General features: G+C 31.1%; 1 protein-coding gene across 1 annotated transcript; it reads right to left on the bottom strand.

The window, feature by feature from the left end:
* Window positions 1-81: 81 nt before the first annotated feature.
* LOC134693764 (nonsense-mediated mRNA decay factor SMG8-like) lies at window positions 82-27819 on the bottom strand. The gene is made up of 21 exons (XM_063554669.1): window positions 27736-27819; window positions 21671-21791; window positions 20670-20705; window positions 19714-19836; window positions 19179-19262; window positions 18423-18490; window positions 16581-16755; window positions 14335-14426; window positions 13534-13655; window positions 12886-13085; window positions 12294-12433; window positions 11769-11856; window positions 10731-10886; window positions 7989-8129; window positions 5911-6130; window positions 5160-5408; window positions 3856-4140; window positions 2919-3040; window positions 2245-2306; window positions 986-1165; window positions 82-392 (listed from the first exon to the last, which is right to left on the bottom strand). Exons 1-21 carry the CDS (start codon window positions 27783-27785, stop codon window positions 275-277), a joined length of 2832 nt encoding a protein of 943 aa, XP_063410739.1. The 5' UTR covers window positions 27786-27819; the 3' UTR covers window positions 82-274.
* Between the last annotated feature and the right edge of the window lie 170 nt (window positions 27820-27989).

The raw sequence follows: 27989 nt of genomic DNA, 5'->3' as shown, positions 1-27989 counted from the left end.
AAAGATACGAAGTTAGATTGGACGATATTAAATACACTTTATACCCAGGCTAGAAAAATGAAAAGTACTCCAAACTTATGGTACATGTATAACATTTATTTTAAAATTGTTTCCTTCAACAATCTTAAGCTTTATAACAAGAAAACAACATTTATAGGCCTTATTCAATCATTTATAACTTTCAAGTTAAATTCATAACTTTTTAGTGTTTGTATCAATTTTCACTTTAAAAAAACAGTCAGATTGTTCATTTTAATGTTAACTGCCCGGTATGTTACGATTCTTGTGTGGCGTCTCTATATCCAAACACTCCCTTCATCATCCTACATTGTGATAAGTGTTGAGATTCTGTCGGCATCAGGTAAGCTCCTTGGTCTCCTAAATATATATGTCTTACAGAAGTTAAGAAATGTAAATTGAGATTGTATTGCCAGTTTAGTATATTGAACCTTCTATGATGTTTGTATTTCTTGACAGATTAATGTCAAGTAGCAAATATTTCATGCATATTAAGAACAAGTGACATGGATGAGAGATATTTAGCTTTCATTTTTTATGACATTATCAAAAGGATCATATTCTAATGAGTATGGGTCAATAAGAGTATTAATTATAAAGCCAAATTTTGCTGCAATTTAGCATTTTAATACCATACATGTTTTTCAAGTCTACATAGTCCTTAACTATACAAAGGTATATTGCCTTTAGAACACAAAAACTTTTTGTGTTTGTCTAAATTTGCTTTTTGTCAGTAGACATTTCCACCAAAATCTTTTTATAAAAAAATTACAATTTGTTTAGAAGCATTGGACAGGGCTGTGAACACAATTTATGGTCATCATCCTTTATTAACCTTAATTATAAATAAATTACTTCTGTTGGATTTAGAGTTTAAACTGTAGATATCTAACACTTTAAGTAAGTATACAAATCCTGGTAATTTTGGTTATGTATATAAATTGCTAGGTATGTTATAAAAGGATACGGTAATCTAATAACCCACAATGCACTAGCACTTAATTCAACAACATCAGTTGTACCAAGGTTAAACAGAGGACATGGTGATGGTGCAGGCTGTATGATAGGGTTAACTGTTATCCTAACTGGTCCCTCTGGTGTTACTACGTAAAGTCTCATTAACTGACCAAGAAATCCTTTAGATGATCTAAAAAGAAATAATAACATTTAATAGATTGATTGTTGGTATTTAATGCCACTTTCAGCTACACAATGTTTCATAGCTGCCAATTTTTATTGGAGTGCCCAGAGATCTAGAGAACAACTGACATTTGGCAGAAATAAAAATGCAAGCAGGGGCATTGTCCATGGGACACAGAAAATGCTATGCTTGAATAAAACGTTATAAAGGAACATAAACACTACCAAAATTTGTTCCTGATTTGAATTTTGTGGTAATAAGCATTGTGTTTAAGTTGCATATCATTTGGTTAAGTCAAACTTAAGTTAGAAAACAGAAACCAATTCAGTGATTTTTCCATCTGTAAAGAGGTGTAACTCTAGTATGGTAAAAGTGACGCTACACAAATTCATGCTTGATATGAGTTATCTGGTAAAAAGCATTGTGTATAAGTTTCATAATATTTGGTTATGAAACTTATATAGAACCGAAAAAATAAAATTCAGCTATTTTTCCATTCATAAAGAGGCATAACTCTAGAACGGTAAAGGTGATGCCACCAAATTATTAAGTATTGATTTTTGATACATTTCAATTTGAATACTACTCTAGAACTGTTCAATGTACATTTCATGTTGGTGCATGTGACAACACATCTTCATTTTACATTTAAATTTCAAGCTATTTTATAATTGATGTCTTTTTGTGTTTGAGATAGAAATAATAGATTATATAGAAATACAACTATTTCTTTTCACTTTGGACTCATGCCATGGCCAAAATTACTTTTAAATCACCTTAAAATGTTCAAATTTGAAATAAAAGTATAAAGGATTCTGCTAACTTCTGTGTCTAGTATGCTAATACTGCTGTTAGTGTTAAACTGTTTATTTTAAAGTGTAATGTTGAGTCCATTTAAAATACAGAAATTTGAAATACCAATTATATTTTTTAGTTTCTATATTTGAACTTGAAGAATATCTAGCTTCTGTCGAAGTTTTTTAACAATCAAAGAAGGTAAACAAATGTATAATGCATCATAAAATTGACATGCTCAACAAATTTGTGAAGAACTTATACATCAAATATCAATAATCTTTACTTACCTACAGTGCGGGCAAGCACAATAAAGAGGCATATCTAAGTTGACTAGTTTATTGGCATTATCCTGCAAGACAAAAAAAAATACACATGAGTTTTGAATTATTAAATGTTTTATGTCCCGAGTCAGGAGCCTCTGGCTTTTGTTAGTCTTGTATTTTTTCAATTTTAGTTTCTTGTGTACAATTTGGAGTTAAGTATGGCATTCATTATCACTGATCTAGTATAAATTTGTTTAGGGGCCAGCTGAAGGACGCCTCTGGGTGTGGAAATTCTCGCTACATTAAAGACCTGTTGGTGACCTTCTGCTGTTGTTTTTTCTATGGTCGGGTTGTTGTCTCTTTGACACATTTCTCATTTCCATTCGCAATTTTATTGATGAATTTTACAGTAATTTTACAGAAATTGAACTTAACAATGGTATTTCATGTGTTTTACAAAAGTGATAACAATTATCTGGGCTGGTGATACCATTGAGAACTAAGCAGCCCAAGTAGTGGCACCAATTATATATCCATTATAATTATTTAGTTTCAAGGTACCACAATGTTGCAGGATATAATTGTAACTAGATAAACAAGAAGCTCAAAGAAGAGCTGTGTAAGAAAAAAAAAATATCCATATATTCAAGAATTTTGTTTGTGAATGCATTGTCCTCTATCTAAATAAACCTTTTTACCTTGACAGAACTGGTACTGGAGACCTTAATGATTTTCTCAGGTCCACTGCAGAAAAATCTGTGTCCCCTTGGACATTCATATTCATTTCCCAAATATATTCTTAGGTTCACTTCAGCTGTATCTAAAAGAAAATCACACATGCATGAACTTATTATTCTTTTCTTTTTTGTCTGTTTAAAAATTTTGAAATTATTAAGAAACCAAGGTTTCAACTCCCTTGGGCAAAGTTGGCTTTAGATGAATTTGACTATTTATTTTAAGTATTTTTGACATATAGCTCTTGAACCGTTTTAGTACTTATCTATCTTCGGATTTCAAATGTTTGGCTTGGAGCATTCCTGATGTTGTTTTCAATTATTTTCTAAATCAACATTTTTTGAGTAATCTCTTTGGCATTACATCTTCTTATTTTCATACTTAATAAAAGAAAATCAACCACTAGTTTCAATATTCAATCCTTTCCAAGTAAACAATAATTCTAATGCAACAACTTTTGTAACGTTCATTTTGATTGGATAACGTCACCGATTTACATGGCATCAATTGACAATTGATGCTATGGAATGTACACACAAGCGCAGATGGCATATGACAGATTTAAAATACATGTTTTAACGTTGGTGTATGTCAGCTTCATTAGAATGGAGGTAACAATATTGTATTTTAAGCTTTGACCGCTTCAATTGGGGAATTGATGGTCGCAAATACCCGTTTACTGTCTCCGCTAACGCGTCGCCAGTCAACTGAATTTGCGACCATCAAATCCCCAATTGATGCAATCAGAGCTTAATATACAATACAGTTATCTCCTAAATGGCTTTTCAAGAATTAATTATTAGAATTTAAAGTCTGTTTGTCTTACACTTGTAAGGAATAAGGCACAGTCAAGAATATCATTATAAATAACTGTTACAAATATAGAAACAGTTAAAATACCTTTGGAGCTTTTCTTCTGCTTTCCTTTCCTTGAAGCAGTTTCTCCAACAGATGGCCATTTGTCTTTCTCTGCTTTTACTGTGATGTCCCATGGCAACAGGAAGTGACTCCCGTGAAGGAATCCTGGGTAATCTAAGCCTGTATTGTGGTTATACAAGCTAGCTTTGCCTATACAACACACAGCCCAAGATGGAAACTTAGGCAGTAATCCAGGTACAGATTCTGAATGGATCATTCCCGGCAAGTATTCAGTGGTAGAAACTTGCCTAAATGTGGCAGGTATACCTGTAATATTGATTTACATACAGAATTAAAAGGCTTCATGGTAACATCAAGATGATAAACAGCAATAAAAGCTTTGCCATTGATATCTCAATGTTTAAGTTTTTTATGGGGTTGTTTTCTTTTAAAATATCTCATATATCCCATGACCCATGCTTCCTTTGGTGGATAGCTGTCTCTTAGGAAATTATGCCACATCTCCTTTTTTTTTATATATAAACCACTTAAATATGTAAAATTGTCAGAGGTAATAGATTATGATTGAGGGAGCATGGCCAAATAATCCGAACATAGACAACAAAATATCATAAATTACCATTTGCCTTCTCAAATTAGATTAATCACAGGAGTTGGTACTTACATTAGCAACATTACAGGTGCCACATGTGAAGCAGGATCTGCTCATCCTTCTCAGGCACCTGAGATCACCCCTTGTTTTTGATAGGGTATGTGTAGCTTAGTCTTTAGTTTCCTATGTTTTATTTTGAGTATTATTGTTTGTGTTTTGGTTACTGTAAATTCAGAAATTATTGCGAGGTTTTTATTATTGCGAATAATGCGACTGAGTTGTAAACGCAATAATTAAAACTCGCATTTCGTAATATTTTAACTGAATTAAGCATGACTTTTCTCAAAATCGTAAAAATTAAAATCGCATTCAAGTGTAAAATGACAAAATCGCAATAATAAAATCACGCAATAATTTCTGAATTTACAGTATTTCTTTTTTATGCATGACATTTTCAGTTTATTTTTCGACTTCTGAGAATGGATATCTATTTAGTATATTTTGCCTCTGTTTTTAAAACTACCTTTCTGTGGTTCAAGTTTCAGTTAAATCAAGAATGTTTGTATAGTTCTGTTAATAACATTGGCAAAAATTGGAATCCACATTATATACCTGTAGTAGACTGGCATTGTTATATCAACATATAAAATCGACCAAGTCCTTAGTACGACCATTCAACCAACAATACCTAAATTTTATTCATATAAAAATTGTTTATATTTCTCCATTTTACCTAGAGCTGCTTCTTCTGGTTGTTCTGTTTCAGGTTCTTCATGATCAGGCTCTTCCTTCATTTCTTCTTCTTTCAATTCTTCTACCTTTTCTAACTTTTCTGTCGTTTCTTCCATTGGACTGGTAGTCACAACCTGATGACTATCTTCACTAGCTACTTCTTCTACAGTCTCCACATGAGGGCTTGTAGTGGCAAAATTGTTTGGACTGATACCTTCATGATGAGAATAGTCACTGCCACCAGACTGACCTGAAATTTTAATTTTCTTACAGAAATAATTATTTTATGTCATGAAATATACTAATTTGAACATGGATTGGCATTATATGTTTAAACAGCTTTACAACAATAGTTACTGTCGATTCATTTATTTTTGTTGAATACCAGTTTTTGTTTATGTCGTGGGAACAGTGGAACCACAAATTTAAATGTTCAACACATTACAAGCTGTCTAAAGGAATGTATCCAGACTTTACCAAAACAACGTAATTAAATATCAATGAAAATTGGTTCCCACAAAATTGAATGAATCCAAAGTAGCATGCATAAATGGGCCAATTGGGGGAAAAGCATCATTTCTATTGGAATATGAAAATTATAAAGATTTAAAAAAAACAAAAAAAAAAACGTTCCAAACACAGATGCTAAAAAGAAACACTTGTAACTATTTTTCAATATCAAAATGTTTGTAAATATAAAACAAGAATCAAAATTGGCATTGATTATTTGCTTTCCTGAAAATGAGATTTACCTAAACTTAATGCTAGACTGAGATTAGCCATGCCAGATACAATGTCCCCAGATTTGACTGTTGGTGTGTCCCCTTGTGAGTTTTTATGTGCTCTCTCTATCTTTTTTATTTGTGCAGCTCTAGCCTCAGCTGTACTTGGTTTGAACGATGGTAAATCTACATGTTCAAGTTTTCCACAACAACTCTCTTCTAATCCTGCGTAGAAATCATAGTTGGCAGCCTGTAATAAAAAAAGTTTTTTTTTTAATATTCATAAATAATTAGGGCTAAAAATAAATATAAATATTGGTCAGGCTAAGTACATAGTAATTAAAAAAAGAATGAGTACTACATGGATGCCCCACTCAGACTATCATTTTCTATGTTGAGTGGACTGTGAAATTGGGGTCAATTTGGCATAAAACATCCAAGTAATTTATTATCTGGTTGATAGCTGTGTCATTGGTAATCCTTCCCCATCTCCTCTCATTTCATCTTGATCAAAATATTCAAATACATTTTTTTCTTAAAATAGTTCTAAAGTTGATCAGTTTAACAGTTTTTTCCTGAACATTAGATTTCTTAAATAATTGACCTAGTTTTTGTTCCTTCAAATGAACTTTAAAAATGAGTGCACAATAAGTATTGAAAATACAGAAATGTGTGTGTGCATTTATTATTACAATGGTCAATATTGAGATATAAATTACTGAGATTTAAAGAAATACAGCATTAAAACAAAAGCTATCATGTTTTTACTTGAGCAAAACATACCCTGTCTTAATTGTTCGCAATAATAAAAACATTTCAAAAATATTCCATACCTGCCAACTTTTGAAAATGCCCATGGGGGTTTTAGCGCGCGACAACAATTTCAAAGTTTAAAATTCTTTGCGACGACTATTTTGCGCGTGCTGTTTTGTAGTCTAGAAAGAGTATCATATTTGCATGATTTGTAAGATGAGCTTACATCATGTACATCCCTTTTTTTAAAGTTTATTTGCATGATTCTAGTTATTATATCAGCAGAAATTATGAACATGTAGCTGTAAGACCAGAAATTATTTTCATGTGTAAGGATACTAAAGGAAAATAAATTGAAGAAATAGTTGTTGATTTTTCCAATTTAAAATTATACACAAAGAAGGGCCTTTATCAGGTTGGGAACAACACATAGGGATCCCCCCTCAATGTTAGGGCATTAAAAACCACTTTTTAAGTAACATTGAGCCCACATTCATATTATTTGAAGAAACTTTTTCCAAGGAACTATACATCTTATGATCTATCTGGTATTATATGGTCAACACATGTCCAAGAATTTTGATATGTTCTTGGCCTTATATCTTCTTTATTATTCAAAATAATAGGACTCTTCATTTAGAAAAGCTGTTCCAAATAAAATGTCAGAATTCCCCATTTTTAAGTTAATAAATCTACATTTTTCTATCTTATTTTTTACAAGAGTGACCCCTTGACTAAGGGTAGTCCCGCATTTAAGGGATTCCTAATGTTGATGTGGGGGGGGGGGGGGGGGTCCATGTGAAAAATAATGAATAGTACATTATACTTTAAATGATTGAATACATAAATGAAATTATGTTACAGCAAGTGTACATGTAATGTCAATAAATTAGTGAATAAACTACGTTATATTCATGGTAGTACAGAATCATTGAAGTTTGTCAATCAGCCATGCTTTTATTCTTATTCTGTGTAAGAACCTCCTTGCAGTTGAAAAATCATTTGCCATGTTCACGTTTTTACAATTATACAACAAACAGAGGAATACAACACAAGTTCAATATCTAGCATGTTAAAACAATCTTGAGAGAAAACGTTTTTGATTGGCTGATTAATTTGATCATGAGAAACACACAATTTGATTGGCTGAACACGATTTTCCTCCATTGTACACAGTTCAAAATTGGGAACAACAATATTTTTCGTGTAGATTTTCACCGAATCGTGTTTTAGAGGGTTTTTCAGGAACACGATCGTGCAATCGTGACAAAGGGTCAAAATCGTGTAGTACACGCCTAAATCGTGAAAGTTGGCAGGTATGATATTCTGAATCTACAGTAATATGATTGCAATACCTTGTGATCGAATGGATCATCTTTGTCAGCTTGTTTCCTGCCACAGTTACAAGCGGCTCTTGTCTTGAGCTGGTTAGTATGTGGCATCACTGGTAAATGTCTGTTACTGTCCAACTCAGGTTCATCTGGTAGTCTGTGTAACTGTAAGAAGATGTAACTCATAACTAGAAGTCAGTTTAAACTGAAGAGCCAATTACTTTGAATATGACTTCAAATATCTTATCTTCTTGTCAAGATTCCTAGATATAACTGTGTAAAGAAAATTTTCTGTAAAAAAATGGAACAAGAGTGCACACGCTGAAATGTCTCGCCTTCTTTACTAATTATTGATATTATGTTGATAGTCCTAAATATAAAGCTTTATTACAACTGTCACATAAACTTAACATTAACCAAGATAACTAAACAAAGACCAATGAACCATGAAATTGAGGTCAAGGTCAGATGAACCATGCCAGGCAGACATGTACATTTAAAATGCTTCCATACAACAAATATAGTTGACCTATTGCCTATAGTTCATGTATTTAAGAAAAAGACCAAAAACATATAAACTTAACACTGAGAAATGAACCGTGAAAATTAGATCAAGGTCAAATAAAACCTGTGCGACTGACATATAGATCATACAACAAATATAGTAGACATATACAGCTATTGCATAAAGTATGAGAAAAACAGACCAAAACAAATTCTACTCCATGGTGATGTTTATTTGTTAAATAATTTATCAAGCTAATTTTCTCTAATGCCTAATCACTTAAGGTGGCTCGTGGGTACAAAAAATTTAGCAAAAAAATAAACCTTTAGTTTTTCATTACAAATTTTATTTATTACACTATTAGTTGTTACTTTATGATATGGTACAAAAACACCCCCAAAAAATGATTTGGTTTGGCCCCAGATGACTTTAAAAATTGAAAAAGCTCCAAATTATCTCCCTTTGGTGCAAAAATGCCATATTTTGGCCTTAAATTTGAAATATCTTTTTAACTCATAGGTGACCTATATTTTTTATTATTGTTTTCAAATAAGCTGTACATAAACTAAATAATTGTAAAATTAAAGCGATTTCTTATATTAGGTTATTTTTTTATTTTGATATTTCCTCTTTTTCTCCTATTTGTTCAACAGAAAAAAAGGACATAAATTAACAAAAATGTATGCTTCTTCCAGAGGCAGATTATAGCTTAAATGAACGGTGACCCGATTTTTTTATTTCATTTTTCTTTTAAGTATATGATAAAGTTTATTTAAGAAAAAATATAGCGAAATCCTATATTAGAAAAAAAAATCATTTATACCCAGGAGCCCCCTTGATCTAACAAGATTGCACACGCTGAAATGTCTCGTCTTCTTTACAAATCATTGATATTATGTTGATAGTCCTAAGTATGAAGCTTTATCAAAAACTGTCACATAAACTTAACATTAACCAAAATAACTAAACAAAGACCAATGAACCATGAAAATGAGGTCAAGGCCTAGGTCAGATGAACCATGCCAGACAGCCACTTACAGCTAACAATGCTTCCATACAACAAATATAGTTGACTTATTACTGATAGTTTAAGAAAAATAGACCAAACACAAAAACTTAACACTGAGCAATGAACCATGAAAATGAGGTCGATGTCAAATAACACCTGTGCGACTGACATATAGATCATAAAATATTTCCATACACCAAATATAGTTCACCTATGGCATATAGTGTTAGATAAAAAGAACAAACTCAAAAACTCAACTTTGACCACTGAACCATGAAAATGAGGTCAAGGTCAGATGACATTCTGCCGCTAGACATGTACACCTTACAATCATTCCATACAACAAATATAGAAGATCTATTGCATAAAGTATGAGAAAAACAGACCAAAACGCAAAAATCTAACTATAACCACTGAACCATGAAAATGAGGTCAAGGTCAGATGACGTCTGCCAGTTGGACATGTACACCTTACAGTCCTTCCATACACTGAATTTACTAGCCCTATTGCTTATAGTATCTGAGATATGGACTTGACCACCAAAACTTAACCTTGTTCACTGATCCATGAAATTAGGTCAAGGTCAAGTGAAAACTGTCCGACAGGCATGAGAATCTTGCAAGGTACACACATACCAAATACAGTTATCCTATTACTTATAATAAGAAAAAACTAAACATTACAAAAAATCTGAACTTTTTTTTCAAGTGGATACTGAACCATGAAAATGGTGTCAAGGACATTGGACTGACAGAAACTTCATCATAACATGAGGCATCTATATACAAAGTATGAAGCATCTAGGTCTTCCATCTTCTAAAATACAAAGCTTTTAAGAAGTAAGCTAACACCGCCACCACCGCCGGATCCCTATGTCGAGCTTTCTGCAACTTTGCTCAACAATAAAAACTGGATATTAAGCTTGAAAGTTCGAGACCAGATTTTCAATATCATTTCTTGGAAGCATATTAAAGATTGATTAATTCTCTTTAAGACATGTAAATATTTAAGTTTAAATCATGCACTTTCACTCTAGTAAATCAAATTATGTTTTCGGTCATACTAGCACGTTTTATCAAATTATTTTTTTTACAGTGTATTGAATGAAATAATTTGCTTTTTTTTTAAATGGGTTCAGCCCACATGTTTGTGTAACAATATGAAAATCATGCTACATGAGATTCAATAAAAAATAATTACGGTACACATATAAAATTGTAAAAAAAAATTGAAACTAATTTTTCTTCTTACAGGATTGATACAATGATTGCCAGTAACACTAATTTCTTCACAGAGTTGTCTCCCATTTTTCCAGAATTTTTCACAGGCTTCATCCAACTGAACCAGATACTTCTCTGTAGCAGGTCCTCTAGCAAACTGATGGAACACTCTGTGTGCCTGTTGTAACTAAAATATTTAAAAAGAAGAATACATTATTGCTATTTTCTCAATTTTGCCTTGATCTTTTTTTGCTATACTTTTTCATATCACCTACACCAGTCCCTTGAATATCGAATATGTATAGATTATCGGGTTTTCTACACATTGATATCGTAAAAAATCAGCCACTAAAAGTTTCACATTGTGTCAAGTGGCTGATATTTAACGATATTTATATGGAGAAAACCCAATTATTTATCTTTCTATTTCTGGTCTTTTCCCTGCCCTCTTCCTAATACAGTTTTACGAAACAAACTTCATCACGTCTGCTCTCCCATTGTGTTGTTGCTAAAAATAATGCCTGGTCTCGTTTCGAAACCTTGATATTAAAATTACAGAGCCACAGAGCAGGGTGATCTAGGTGTAGGGAGGGACGATAAGAAAAATTATTGAGTGGATTGATATATGGTTTTTTCCTTTAGTTGAGAAGAAATAGAAGGTATGACGTCTAGGATGTTTCTGAGCTACATCTAATCGCATGGCTGTCACCCTATAATGTGATTGTAGCTGAGTAACACCTCCTCATTTGATATATTTACTTAATGTTTTAAAAGAAATGTTGTACTAATAAGATTTTATGTTTGGAAAGAATAACTGCTCTGTGTTATTGAAATATAGACAATACAATACAATACAATACAATATCAATGGCTGAATCTATCCTTGTGTGAACTGAACATTACTAGTCATAAAATATATAAAAAAGAAGATGTGGTATGACAGCCAATGAGACAACTATCCACAAAAGACCAAAATGACACAAACATTAACAACTATAGGTCACCGTACAGCCTTCAACAACGAGCAAAACCCATACCGCATAGTTATTAATATGCTTGTAAATCTTACTTTGTTGAGATGGAAGTTTGTAACATAATGTGTGGGTAATCCTTCTTGGTAGGCAGCTTCAGCTACAGGTAAAACTTTGTTACACCGACTGGAATACAAACAGTCAAATAAAAGTTACAACGTAGTAAATTCATATTTAATGGTTACAATGTCAGAGTTGATATATGTGTATGCGATAAATTACATGAAGTTTCAAAACTTTCAATGTTAAAATAGTCAGAAAGAGATATTTTGATGTTGATATTGGTAAAAAAAAAAACAATTTTATTATTGAGTGACTTTTTGTATGAAAAAAAATAAAAAAAATATGAAATATTTGAAAGGATAAATCCTTGGCAAATTTCTGTTGCAAAACCTGTTTGTGAAGTTAATGTTTCATATTTTCTTGTCCATGAATATATTATTCTGTTATGAATAATTTAAAGTGGGGGGATAATTTGCTATTCTCGAAATTAGTCAAAATTAAACCAGTCATGAAAATGTCCTAGGTTACATTTGAGGGAATTTTCCGGATCATTTTCATACTTCTCTGAGAATCTAATATCTGTTTCCAGTAACGATTTTAGGGTGTTGAAGTGTGCCTGAGCTTTAGCATTCATTCTCTCTCCAAGGAAGAAATCATACAATCTGTTTGCTATCATACACCATAACTCACATGTTGGTACCTATTTAAAGAAAGAACACACCAAATGGTCATATCTATTTTCACTAAGTAATTGATGCTTCAAACAAGTCTAATTTAAGGCTTTATTTGTGTATATATTTTATCAATTAATATGTAGACTGTTACTGATGATAAGCATGAAAAAGATTTATATTTTCATCAAAAGAAAATTTAGTTTTATTAAGATCAAATCTAAATTTAAATAGAAATATGAACATTTAAGACAACAGTAGTTCACTGTCAGATGTTTAAGTCTCATAAATCTATTCAAAAGATACAAGCGTAAAACAATATACCCCCAACTTTTAATTGCGGGGGCATAAAAGGAGGGAAATCAGGTGCTCCCAACAGGGTAAGTTTCTCCTACTATGTATGCATTACCAAGCATGCCAAACTTCACCCAGTCAAAAAATAACAATCATGACAGCAAAACAGTGATCAAACAATTACTACCTCAAAGACAGGCGTGACTGGGTTCCTTCCAACATTATCATCAAACCCTCTGCCTAGTGCTAGTTCAACATGTTGAAACAGAAACTCTTTAAATGTACTGTTTCCTGGTACAGGAGATGTGGGAAGTGAAGATGACCTAGTTTCTGACCCTGACTGTGAGGAATGTCTGTTGGATTGATATCCTCTGCTTCGTGGTGATTCTAAGAAAAAAATGACATTTGGAAATGAAGATTTTTTTTTATAAATGCAAAAAATTGTGATACGATAGGTTTGTGATAGTAAATACATACATTTTGAATTTTAAATATATGCAGCATTTAAAATCCCATTTCTCTATCTCACACTTTTGTGTGCTGTTCAACAATCAATATATTAAGAACATGCAAAATTTCTGAAATAACAGTAGTCATGCTCGTTTATAAATAGAAATGTGTTCTTTTTTGTAAACAAATCACAATTTTTTCTAACAATTTATAAATGACTTCACTGATTGACACTAAAAGCCTAATTATTCAATTACTTATAATTATCTGGTAATGTCGTCATTATTTGTTTTTCTCAGTGTTGTGTGCAAAGGGAGATAATCCATTGTTGTTTTACATTTATTTACATTTTCATTTTTCTTCAATAGTATACTTGTCATCTTACCAATACTGTTATTCATCCTTAACTGTTGTAAATAGAAACTGACAGGATCTGATATCTCATCTTTCTTTGTGTGGATGTAAACAAACTCCTGGTTGGCTGGTACAGCAAATAACGAATTATTACTGAAATTATATAAATATATAAACACACTAAAATACAATAAATAATTAATGTAATGTTACATCTTTACCTAATTGCACTATGTGAGCATCACTGTTTTTTCTTTTGATATTAGGTAAATGTGACAAGGTTTTATTTTTTTCCTTCAGTTTTTGAAATGTTCTAAAAACTTTTATAGTTTTTGAGAGAGAAAAAGTGTCAATGCTAAATGAAATAAAAATCAAAAGAATCATTTCCAGCCAACAATTTTTCAAATGCTTACATCTAGAAAACAAGGATGCTGAACTTTCCTTTTCAAATTAGTTTTTTTTTTTATATATATAATTAATTTATAACTGTATTTTAAAAAACTTGTTATTTTGAAACAGAGGATCAAACAAACTTAATTCTCATTGTAAAATGCATCTTTATATTTAAATATATACTGAAAATTCAGGTATTATTGCTTGCATTTATTATTGAGATTTTTTTATGCAATTTTAATTATTACGATTTTGAGAATAATTCATATAAAATATTTTAAAATGCGAGTTTAAATTTTTTAGTTTACAACTCTGTCGCATTTTTTGCAAGAATAAAAAAAAATGCAATAACTTCTGAATTTACAGAAAGTGTAGCATTCTAGCTCTTTTAAATTTTATTTTTTAAGAATTTTAAATGTGACATTATATATTTTTGTACCTAATATTTGTTATGATCCTAGACTTTCTAAGTATCCTGTAGATTTGATCTTCTATTGCATGAACTAACTTCTTTTCAACTGAAAATTTGGTCTGAAAATATAATTAATAGAAAGATTAAAATCAGCATGTTAAACATACAAAATCTTTTACATTTTTCTTGGGTGTATATGTATTGAAAGTTTTGACTTTGGAGTAACATATTAATTTTGTTTCCTTTACAAGATATTTAAAGCTTTCCTGTATATTAACACATTGTGAACATAGCTTGTCTCTGAATCAATAGGATGATCTCTTCAAATGCATTATGGCTATTTTAGAAGAAAAAAAATAGAGGGGGGGGGGGGGGGGGTTGGAAGGCACATTGCATTAATAATACATGGATGATGGGTATCAGAGCAACTTTTCACACAATAATGCACTATAATTCTTAATTACAATTGTCTGGATGATGGGTGCTGACAAAAACTGCCTTTCAACCCCCTAATACATTTTTTTCTGGAATGGCCCTTATCATTAAATCAGACACAACTTTTTGAGAGATTCAGTGGATAATTGAAACTTCAATGTTAAAATTTTGTGGCAAATGATTAGAGGTTTTAAAAATTCTGACTATGATTTGCTTTTGGAAATCTTATATATATGTCGTGTACAAGTTGCGATTTTGTACAGGTTACAACATGTACAAAAATATTGTACATGTTATAACTTGTATAATGCAAAAATACAAATTATAACATGTACAAAAATACTTCATACATGTTATAACCTGTACAAAATATTGCTTAAAAATGGTTTTAACTTGTACAAAATTTTAAATAAATCTTAATGAAGTAAAATATATATTTAAATTCACCAATGCATAAAAAACAACAATAAAAAGGCCAGAACGTGCCTTTTTGTGTAGAGGACAATGATCATAAAATTTCAGAAATATATGTTTCATGACTTATGTTGGCAAAATGTGTTTTCATGTAATCGTATGTTTTATGCAGTCCATTATGGCTCAAATAAGTGTGACACTATTTACTAAAAGCTTGCATTCCTCAATGGCAATTACATTAGATACTAGTAACTAATTTCTTAAGAATGATTCTGATTTTTGGGAAATACTCCTCCCTCTCGATTTTATAGCATGAAAAGACTAAAACAATATCTTATATGCTTACTCTGTAAAAGCAAGAGAGAGCTGAAATAGTTTTCATTGGACCACGCTTCATTATCAATATCTTTGGATCTATACTCTTTAACATTTTTGGCCTTCAGCATGACTTATGTAAATTTATAACTCAATTTTTGTTTATAAACTATAAGAATAAATCATTGCATGAGGTGAATGTCATTTTGATGTTTTAAACATATATCCTCTACTTTGAAAGCGTGTATTTGTGGCCTTATGTTGTTGTCCTTTAGACACATACCAGATTTCAATCCGTAATTTTATTTGTAGACACATCTATCCTGGCTATCCTCTTATGTCTTTTAGTGTCAACTAGAATGAAAGTATTTTACTATCACCGTCAAAGTGGACACTCACAATTATAAGTCATAAAATAAAGATATGTCCATAGGTAGTCATAAGAGGATCATAAGACATGTCATCACAACCGTGGTCCAATAAAAACTATTGCTTTTAAAGAGTAAGCATATAAGATATTGTTTTAGTCTTTGCATGCTATAAAATCGAGAGGGAGGAGTATTTCCCAAAAATCAGAATCGTTCTTAAGAAATTAGTTACTAGTATCTAATTATGTAATTGCCATTGAGGAATGCAATTACATGAAAACACATTTTGCCAACATAAGTCATGAAACATATATTTCCTAAATTTTATGATCATTGTCCTCTACAGAAAAAGACACGTTCTGGCCTATTTATTGTTGTTTTTTATGCATTGGTGAATTTAAATGTATATTTTACTTCATTAAGATTTATTTCAAATTTTGTACAAGTTAAACTCATTTTTAAGCAATATTTTGTACAGGTTATAACATGTATGAGGTACTTTTGTACATGTTATAACTTGTATTTTTGCATTATACAAGTTATAACATGTACAATATTTTTGTACATGTTATAACCTGTACAAAATCGCAACTTGTACACGACATATATATATATAAAGGCAGATAAGAAAAATGGAAGTGCATGGTTCACGTTCTACAACAGTTAATAAATTATAATAAGGTGTTAAAACAATGGTAAAATCCAAAGTCAGAAAAAAAACACTAATCTAATAACTTATACCGCAGTTTTGTTTTTACTGATGGCACCAGTTTCAACTGGTTCTGTTTTCTTTGTTAATGTTGATGATTCAAACATGAAGAGCACTCTAGGGGAACAAGGTCTCCCAGAATGGTACCAGTCTTTAGAAATGTGAAATCCATGTAGCTGTTCTGTTATACTGTGTAACAACTTTAATCTAAAAATAAGTGAATAAACTGTTAATTTCACAATTTCTCATTTGGTCAAATTATAAAGTTAGAAAAATCACACGACCAATGGTTTACAAATTTCAACATGGTGATGTCTTTATGTTAGATAAGAGTTATTTATCAAGCTAATTTTCCCCCAATGCCTCATCACTTAATTCTAAAATTTATCAAATTACATGCATGTATTTAAGAATACATGCATGTATTTAAGAAGAGTACCACAAAAAAAGACACATGAGAAGCAAGGTATATTTAACCTTGAGACAACCCAAGATAACATCATAGTTTTCCAGCATGATATTTGTTGCTCAGTTTTCAGCATGATATTTGTTGCTCAGTTTTCAGCATGATATTTGTTGCTCAGTCATCAATGTTGTATGTCGTGTTTGTATACAGGTCTGTTTATGATTTATTTTGTTTTTGCCACGATTTTTTTCAGTCTTTTTATTATTACAGAGAAACGTTTGGCCTGTGGTACCTTACGGTAAACCTTTATTGTTGAGGGTGAAAAACATTTTGATATAAAATTGTTGAAAAATATTTGGCTTTCTACGCTATAATCTGTTATCACCATTCATCCCAATACAGATTCACAGACAATTGCAACTCTTTCTTTAGAACTCTAGATTAACCTGTGGTATATATTGAATATCTAATGTTTGAGGTTATATAGTAGTAATAAATCTAACTATTGCTGAAAATAAAGCAAGTGCATGAAGTAATGTACTATCTTGTATTCACCTTTCTAATTGATCAAACTAAGGTAAATTTGACGAACAAAAAAAAGGAAAGAGAAATCCTTTAAGGTGGTACCCAACACTTTCACTAAAATTAATTCGGCTCGTTTAATTTTCATAAAATTTTGTCTAAGTATTTACTTTGAACCTTAAAGTCATAAGAAACGAGTGACTGGTGAAAAATAAAGTTGTTCCTATTCTTAAACCAATGCATACAAACATCATAAACTTAGTCTTCTGTGCTCGAATTTATCATTTTTTTCGTGTAAATTTCGTATAATCGTCAATTTTTTTTTCAATCGGTCAGTGTTGTTGTGAAAATATGGCAGGTAATTAAAGTTCGTGTTTTGAAGCCGAAGTTTAACGATTGTCACCTGTTTGTCAACAATTGACGAAAAATAAACAAAAAAGCATGGAAAATGAGCACGTGTTTAACATGTAAATTCAGATAATAGTTTATTTTAAGGACATCCATGCATATTGTGGTCACCGGATTTTTAAGAGATGGGTCACACTGAGTTCACCTTGCATACGGAAAATATATCGTGGGAATTGCTTGCTGGAAGGAAGCAATTCAAATAAAGTAAACTTCTTCTAAATATGAATAAATTAAAGAATTTTCTTCAGAAAAAAGTATATGTACATAAGTTTTACAATGAAAACTATCCATTGAGTTATAAAAAACATATGCATTATTTTTTTTTGATTTGAGGTTTCTTATGACTTTAAACAAAAATATTAAAATTTCAAAAATTTTTGTCAGAAAAATTACACTGGTTATATAGCACTTTGACAAAAACCAATTTTGATCATTGAGAAGCTTAATATTCCTTTTACAACACAACGTAATTAAAACGTTTAGCTGACTTTACAGAGTTATCTCCCTGTAGTTTTAGGTACCACCTTAATTGCTATACCTGATAGTATCTATAGTTCTGAATAATCTGACATAACTAACATCAAAAGAGGCTCCAGGGTGGGATAGCTATAATAAAAAAAATATGAATTTCAGTGGATTTATTATTTATTTTGAGATATAAATTTTCATGGATTTGTTTGGTAAACATGGTATTTCTGTATTTCCATATATTTCGGAAGCATTTTAAATAACAATTCAGCAAACGCATTCAAATCAAAATGTATTTTATTTACAAGTACGAGTAATCAGTGATTTCTGTTTAGTTTTTAATTTTCCAAAAGAGGTTTATAAGAGGATAAATTTCACCTAAAGAAGACAATAATATTCTTACAGGAAACTGATTATTCAAGTATTGTTTTGGTGTTTGATATTTGGTACTAATGAGTGATTCACCATACTACGAGTGATACTTAAAAATACTTGGGTACTCATTGACCTTCCTAAAAATTGGTTATCCAAATTTTTAAGGTATATAATGACTTTGCTTTCATGATTTTTTTGCAATTAATAATTTCAGTTAATCACAGTTTAACGTTTTGCAGTAATATGCAACACTTCCAGGTGCGGGAATTTCTTGTTACATTGAAGACCTGTTGGTGACCTTCTGCTGTTGTTTTTTCTATGGTCAGGTTGTTGTCTCTTTGACACATTGCCCATTTCCATTCTCACTTATACTTGTTAAATTTGCTTAATATCAAAATGTTAGGTGCTATAATTCCTTAATTGACTTTATGAATAATAAAATCAAACTTACAATTATGATATGTGATATAGAAAAGAGCCACAACAGGGTTTTAGCATGTCTGTATTCTTCTTTCTGCCACATGTTGAAAAAGTCCTTAAAAGATAAGTGAACGTAAAATCAATAAAAAAATTATTTACTAGTTTTATAAATTCTAGGTGCATAGAAGCATACATGACTGTACTTGACACATTGAAAATTTGTATGAAGGAAACTTTACAATACTAAAAGACGATTCCCTAGGGCCTTTTAGCACCTTAATAATGAAATGCTTTATTTCTTAAATGTGATGTTATCTAATTTGATTTTTCTTACAGGTTGTGTTGTAGATGTGATAAATAGTTTTCAAAAACAAGTTGTTATTTCAAATCTCCTTGTTTTTTGTGGTGCTATACAAAAAAACTGCAATGGACACTGAATCTCTCTTTTATTAGTTGACAACTGACATCTTAAAGTTATAGATGTAATAGAATTAATTTTGTCTCCGTCATTTATCATTTTGTAAATATTTTATTTACACAAGGGAAATAACTCTAGCTAAGTTTACCTGATCAACATCTTGATTTATAAGTCTCTGACACTGTACAGCCAACCTGTGTGTGTCATACATACATGTGTGGTGTAAATACACAACTTGACTTTCTGCATCATAGAAACATTCAACTGCATCCTACAAAATATGAAATTTTCAGAATATACTCTGTTTTTACAAAGTATGAAATACTTAATTTCATATGTATACCAGGTTAAGACCTCATTAAAAGTTAAATTGTGAAACATTTGTGAATATTTCCCCAAAATTTGTATGATCTCAGTACAATTCAAATTTGACTTTATTCTGATTGTAAAATTATTTTTTTTTAATTTCACAACAATTTGCCACAAAAGTCCTTTTACAGCTAGCCTTGCATACAGCTGTAATATTTTTTGCTAATAGTTCAGGTCAGATCAAGGGTTGATGGAAGGGGATGTGAAATTGTTGTGATCTTTATATGATTCACTTGAATCATATAAATATGGTTACTTCATTATCATGATTATGTTCATTTTTTAGTACATGGAGTTTAAATAATATTTACATACATCATCTGCTTAAAAATCATTGTGAACAATTTTTTTCCTAAGAACTTGATGTGTGTCTTCTTTAAATCTTGAGAAAAAAAAATTTAGGGGCATGAAAAACATTTTTTTTTTAATTCACCTACTTCATTCATGTCATTGGCTGAGGTTGTTAGGGTTTTGCCCATCAAACCTCAAATCCTGGATATATGCCTTGAGTATTGGTCGATGTATTATGGACAATAAAAAAAGAAAAAAATGCACAGTGATGTTTTATACTTGGAAAATCAAATACAGATCATGCCGATAAATAACTTTCTGGTATGTACTGTTTTTAAAATTCAGTGTAGTGCGTTTTGTAGCTTCTGTTGTTTGTTAGCTGTCGACCTGATGTTACCATTTCTTTAATTTATTATCAATACAATCACCAGCTAAATAACGAACCTGCTGTATCAGCTCTTCTGGAACATTCAGCAGACCCTAAATATAAACAAAATCTGTTATGTAGTCCCAGTCAGTCTAAACTGTTGATAAAACATTTCTTTTTATGCCCTTATATTTTTCAGTTATTTGTTTGCCTGTGAGAGACACTAGTAATTTTGGGGTTCTTTATAGCTTGTTGTTCGGTGTGAGCCAAGGTTCTGTGTTGAAGGCTGTACATTGACCTATAATGGTTTACCTTTTTTTTAAATTGTCATTTGAATGGAGAGTTGTCTCATTGGCACTCACACCACATCTTCCTATTAACCATCTTATTCTATGTGTTGGAAAATCCCACAATTTTTTTTTTACTGACTCAACCTTTTTGAAATAAGATTAAGCAAACTGTGTAACAGGTTTAAAAGCTACTTAATGTCATTTTTATTTTTTTCTGCTGACATCATAATAGATTTTTTTTATTAAATACATGTTAGCTTAATTTTATTTCTTTTGTATAAAAAGGTTAAAAATTTGTTAGCAGTAAACATTTTACAGCAAAATTTACACAATGCAAACATTTCAGTCCAATCAAATATATTGTTCAGTCATGATAGTAATAAACACGGTGAAAAATTTAACTGCCTCTTTTAACATATCTTTTGCATAACATGCATAACTGGCAATCAAAAACATGATGTGAAAATACCCATATAGTAGGCTGTGTTCATGGTGTTTATAATTCATTATTTAGTAAAGTCCAGCATCACAAGTTTAAACATGGTACATGTACATGATGTATTTTAGAAAAATGAAAGACTTAATTCAGTTATTACAAATTCTAAGACACATTCTGCTATTTGACAAAGTTTTTAGTAGGTAATCAATCAATCTAATTGTAACCTTTAGCCTAGGAAATTGATCTTTTTTACACTTAATGTTGTTTCATAATATAGGTACATATTCATAAATCATACCTTGAACATTTTGAAAGGTGCATCACTTGTCTACAATATTTCCAACCTTACCTTGAATACATCTTTGTCTAACACAGGATTAAATACTGATGCTTTGGATGCAAATGGATTGTGTCGACCTTTACCAATGACAGAAACAACACACACCTTATTGTCTTTATTTGGCAAGGACCTGAAATGAAGATTATTTGATAACATAAACGTAATGCAGGATATTTACCCTTCAAACTTATATGTAACACTTCCATCTTTATTTGGTTAGATTTTGAAATGGAAGGAATTTTGCTCTTAATCTTGAAACCAAATTAGTCATTAAAATTTCATTGAAGGCTAGAAATTTTTGCATACAAAAATTCTGACTTTTTTATGTGTTTGTTTACAATGTTTATGCAAAATATTTCCAATAATTCAATAAAGTAATGATAATTTAAGTTACAATTCAATATGAGGCGGACAATTCTCTATTTCATTTAAAAAAAACCATTTATCTGATTTCTTTTTAGGAGAGTAAATTCCAGTCTGTCTAATTTAGCAAGTTTAATTTTGTGCAAAATTATATTTTTTTACACACCTAAAAGCAAGCATCTTAGGGAGAAATCAGCTAAACATTTTAATAAAGCAGTAGATTCACTATGGATATATGGACCATAATTTGCTATTGGGCTCCGTTTCCTACAACTATAGAAAAGTGATAAAATGTGAATTACTGTAATAAAAGTTGTAACTACATCTAAAGATGCCATTATTTTTATCAACATACAAGTGTATGCTACTCTTCCATAGAAAAAAAATTGAAATATACGAATTTCAAAGATTCTACAACCGTATTTTTGTGTTGTTTCTCGCAATACTTTTTGCTTTCGAAGAGCATAACGCTGACTGATTTATAGATAATCGTCACCGGCAAATTCGTAACTTTTGCTTTCAAATAACAAAGAACATCGACCAATAAGAATAGTGAGAAGAAAATGCAGAGAACTATAAGTATTTATGTAGCAGATGTAAGAACAGTGGCGTGACTTTTGTGTCCGATTTCGTAACGCAAATTTTAGATGATGTAATCTGCTTTGTTTTAATAGAATTCTTAAAAACAATATGCAAATATGAACTCTCGTGAGATGTTCAAACAGGTAAATCAGAGATGATTTACATTCTCGTTTTGATCTTCGTAATAATTAAGTAAGAAAATGACGTTATCGTTATGCGTTACATTTCACACGAAACAGAAGTCCAGTTATTTATTAAAATTGTTTTTGTCCTTAAGTTCTAATCATTTCCGGTCATAAGTGAAACATGTGACTAACATGTGATCACGCCATTACGGCCGGATATACGAAATACTAGGTCTAAACATTGTTTTTGTTTCCAACGGGATGTTAGCAAACATAATCTGTAGACGTGTTTCGTCTTGTTTAAAAGAGGAAAATACAATTTTCAAAGAGATTGCGCCGGGGGTCTTTTATTTTTCCTATGTGCATAATGTTACATACGATCTTGTGTGAAAATAAATGCCCCATGAAATGACAAAATTGATTTCAGATTTGACAGACGTTAAAACACACTATGTTTCCCAATAACAATGTAAAGGGTCCTTGAAAATTCGAAATTACGTCTCTTATCATGGTGCCGATGTTCGTTTGATTGATTTTGCTTCAGCAGTAAATATTACTGGATATTTTAGGTGAATAAAGATAATTAAATGAAAAATGCATGTTAATATACCGTTACACATGGAATGTACAAAGTTGGTAACTTTGTCACTATTTATAATTATTTTTTTCTATTCATGTTCTGCAAACACTTTTCAGAAACGCAATAAACTTGTCAAAGGAAAAGTAAACTTTTACCAGCTGGCATGACTTGAAAGGAAGAACTTTATTGATTTTAGCCCACTAAAGTAGGTTAAAATGTGGAAACCATGTAGATTGTGTACAGGTCATAAATATCACATGGTGCCTATTTTAAAGATTTTAATTCAAAGTTAAAAGTTTTTTTCTTTACGGGATTTAAAGAATTTTACATTGCCAATGATTTGGAATAAATTTTATATAACTGGAATTTCAAAACCAAATATAAATATATTTTTTTGGCCAAAACATCAAGATACAACGATTATGGTATCCTGTATCAATGAAGAAAATATGGAAAATTCTGAATAATTTGTACTAATTGTTTTCAAAACAAGCAAATATTTAGGAGTTGTATAATACTGTTACATTAAGATGGATTTTAAGAAAAAGTATACTGTTCAGATTATTTTAAGCAGATTTTGCAATAAAATAAAACTAAAAATATTGCTTTCAGTTTCTTATGGTTTCCTGTCACTTTTAAAAAAAACTTTAATATAACATTAACCAGATGCTCCGCAGGGCGTAGCTTTATACGACCGCAGAGGTTGAACCCTGAACAGTTGGGGCAAGTATGGACACAACATTCAAGCTGGATTCCGCTCTAAATTTGGATTGTGATTAAATAGTTGACACAGCATAGGTTTCTGACACAGAATGAATGTATTCAAATGAACTTAAAATTTTTGTTTTCTCTTAGAGCAATTCACTATGCTGTTGAATATTAATCCTCTCAAAAAAATGTTTGAAGAAATTTTCTTTTTATTTATGAAATTTCAAATGAGAAAAATTGAACCCAATTTTTTAATCACATCCCCCTTTCCCTTATTCCAAAACTAATTTCAATTAAAATATTCTAATGGAGTTTGCAACAATTACTACTCATTTAAATACATCATAAAATATTAAGATGTAAAAAAACTGCTTGTTATCACTGAATGGTAAAGATAATTTAAATTTATCATTTGGTAGTAAAAAGTGAATATACATTGTATATTGTATATAACAAAGATTTAAGTTGATTCTGAACAAAGAAAGATAACTCCAATTAAAAAAAATTCTTGCAGATAGTTCTTGCTTACTTTACTGGACAAAGAAAGATAACTCTTAATTAAAAAAAAATTTGCTATTTCACAATATTGTGAAATTAGATATTTCTTGCCATTGCACAATACTGTGCAATTGAAAAGACTTGCTATTGCACAATACTTAATATAATAATTTTAGATCCTGATTTGGACCAACTTGAAAACTGGGCCCATAATCAAAAATCTAAGTACATGTTTAGATTCAGCATATCAAAGAGGCCCAAGAATTTGATTTTTGTTAAAATCAAACTTAGTTTAATTTTGGACCCTTTGCACTTTAATTTAGACCAATTTTAAAACTGGACCAAAAATTAAGAATCTACATACACAGTTAGATTTGGCATATCAAAGAACCCCAATTAATCAATTTTTGATGAAATCAAACAATGTTTAATTTTGGACCTCGATTTGGGCCAACTTGAAAACTGGGCCAATAATCAAAAATCTAAGTACATTTTTAGATTCAGCATATCAAAGAACCCCAAGGTTTCAATTTTTGTTAAAATCAAACTAAGTTTAATTTTGGACCCTTTGGACCTTAATGTAGACCAATTTGAAAACGGGACCAAAAATTAAGAATCTACATACACAGTTAGATTCGGCATATTAAAGAACCCCAATTATTCAATTTTGATGAAATCAAAACAAAGTTTAATTTTGGACCCTTTGGGCCCCTTTTTCCTTAACTGTTGGGACCAAAACTCCCAAAATCAATACCAACCTTCCTTTTATAGTCATAAACCTTGTGTTTAAATTTCATAGATTTCTATTTACTTATACTAACGCTATGGTGCGAAAACCAAGAAAAATGCTTATTTGGGTCCCTTTTTGGCCCCTAATTCCTAAACTGTTGGGACCGAAACTCCCAAAATCAATACCAACCTTCCTTTTGTGGTCATAAACATTGTGTTTAAATTTCATTGATTTCTATTTACTTTAACTAAAGTTATTGTGCGAAAACCAAGAATAATGCTTATTTGGACCCTTTTTTGGCCCCTATTTCCTAAACTGTTGAAACCAAAACTCCCAAAATCAATCCCAACCTTTCTTTTGTGGTCATAAACCTTGTGTCAAAATTTCATAGATTTCTATTGACTTAAACTAAAGTTATAGTGCGAAAACCAAGAAAATGCTTATTTGGGCCCTTTTTGGCCCCTAATTCCTAAAATATTGGGACCAAAACTCCCAAAATCAATACCAGCCTTCCTTTTATGGTCATAAACCTTGTGTTAAAATTTCATAGATTTCTATTCACTTTTACTAAAGTTAGAGTGCGAAAACTAAAAGTATTCGGACGACGACGACGACGACGACGACGACGCCAACGTGATAGCAATATACGACGAAAATTTTTTCAAAATTTGCGGTCGTATAAAAATAGATTTTAAATATTAACATGAAGCAAGTAACACTAGTAATGGTGTTTATTTATGCCTTTTGAATTATATTGTGCAAAATAAAGAAAATAAAGATTGGTTTCCTGTTTGGTTTCCTGTCATGAAATGGTGAATCAAAATGTATTAATTTTTTCTCGAAAAACTCAATTATTCCATTCATACTATTCTAACACCAACACAACCCACAAAATAAAAGTTAAAATTTTAGAACTTATAAAAAAGGATACAAAAAGAAACCAAAGGCCGAATACCAAATTATGGTCCATATATGAGTTTGGCATTATCATGGTTATAATGTTGATGTTAAGCGGCAAAGCAAATAAGTATATATAATATGGGGACAAAAGTCCCCTATTACAGTAGAAAAATCAATAAAAAAAAAAAGGGAAATTTCCTGAAATTTTCATTGTTCTAATGACCTCAAAATCATTAATTCCTGCATTTGCGCAGAACACAGAAATCAACTTCCTTCTTCCATCATTCTCATTTTGTCATGAGACTTTGAATAGTGTAGTAAAATATAGAAATTCAAGGAACACAATACAAATTTCATTTATGATAATTCTTCAAATGTCTTTGATCATGTTGATAGATCTTGATATGAATAAACATTATCTGATGATCGTGTTTCATTGCTTACATTGAGCATGATGTTATAACCTAAATAACATCACAAGTAAAATCCCTAACAACAGAACCAAAATCAGAAACATTACCGTATTTCCGTTTCTTTTTTAACAGATTTTGAAGTTAAAAAAATAATTCATACAGACTTAGTTCCCGTTCACAGATACAATGCCTGTCTCATATTAGCCTATTAACCCTTACCAGACAGTGACCATCATATGACGGGGGTACCCCCAAAAAAAATATTTGGCTCCAACGGTGTTCCATACTTTTAAAAGTCCACTTTATGATACTAATGTTAAAATTTATGCATGTTCCGTCAACCTGAGTCAACTACTTCCAATTTCAGGTCCATTTGAAGTCAAAAATCGTCAAAAATCGTGAAATTCCATATATTCGCTCCAAATAACCTTCTGTAGACTGCTGAACAAAGATCAGATTCTATCAGAACACTACAATGTAGGGTCCACTCTACATGCAGGCTACAGCTGGAAACCTTTACCAGCATCTCTGGGTCTTCTGGGTCAAGAAAAAGGATAAAAAATCCTCAAAATTGACGCTTTTTGTACCTGATGACCAACTTTGGGGCAAATTCCCAAATTTCCACCACCTGTAAGACTTGAAAAAATCAAGTTGTCTCCCTTTTACAGATTTTTTAAGCAATTTGACTACGCCGCAAAGTCAGTCAGCCAGCAAGTTTAAGCGATTTTCTAAATTCTTTGGCAACTTAAATCGCTGGCAAGATGGCCTGCACTATTTCTTCAGGTTGGGTGCATGTTGGTTCACATTAAGGTTCATCTACACACTGTCACTTATCAAAAATGGATATGTGTCCACCATGAAATAATCTCTGAGTGCAGACAAAACAGTGTAATTCAGAAAAAAAATGCATTTGTTTGAACCTGTCTACTGTCAGGATCCTGATGTTCACTGGTAGTTGTTTGTTAATAAGTTCATAAGTCTTGACAAAGCAATTGCCTTTGGAAAAAAATCACAAAACCGAAATAAAATATCAACATAAATTTCAATATGAAAAAATAGTTAGAAGGAGACGGGCAGAGACCTGTCAGAAGGAAGATTTGAGCTCAAAATTGACGCGATGACAAACAGATGCCTAAACTGACTTTCTAATTATTCAAAAACAATGAAATTATTACTGAAAATCAAAATTCAGTGGAAACTGAAATAAATCCATGGGCGCCGACATCTTGGACTGGTTTCAAAATGGAAATCCGGAAACCAGATCAACGGTCTCACTAATTAGCGACAAAATTTTTAGCGACAAGAAGCGTCAAGGAGCGATAAGAAGAATAAATTTAGTGAGAAGAAGCGACAAGAAGACTATTTAGCGACAAGAAAACTAAAAAAACTCATTATTAAATTATTATTAATATGCATTTAAAAAAAAAAT

Source organism: Mytilus trossulus, chromosome 12, assembly GCF_036588685.1.
Source record: "Mytilus trossulus isolate FHL-02 chromosome 12, PNRI_Mtr1.1.1.hap1, whole genome shotgun sequence".
In the NCBI taxonomy this organism is placed as follows: Eukaryota; Metazoa; Mollusca; class Bivalvia; order Mytilida; family Mytilidae; genus Mytilus; species Mytilus trossulus.
This window is presented reverse-complemented; position numbering and strand designations above follow the sequence as displayed.

Excerpts from the sequence above, each read along its gene's own strand:
- LOC134693764 (XM_063554669.1), bottom strand. The coding sequence starts at position 27,785 with ATGTCGGCGCCCATGGATTTATTTCAGTTTCCACTGAATTTTGATTTT. Across the intron at positions 21,792-27,735 it reads CCACTGAATTTTGATTTTCA|GTCCTTGCCAAATAAAGACA; the intron begins GTAATAATTTCA and ends TCTTCATTTCAG. Across the intron at positions 8,130-10,730 it reads GCAATCATTGTATCAATCCT|TTACACAGACTACCAGATGA; the intron begins GTAAGAAGAAAA and ends ATCTTCTTACAG.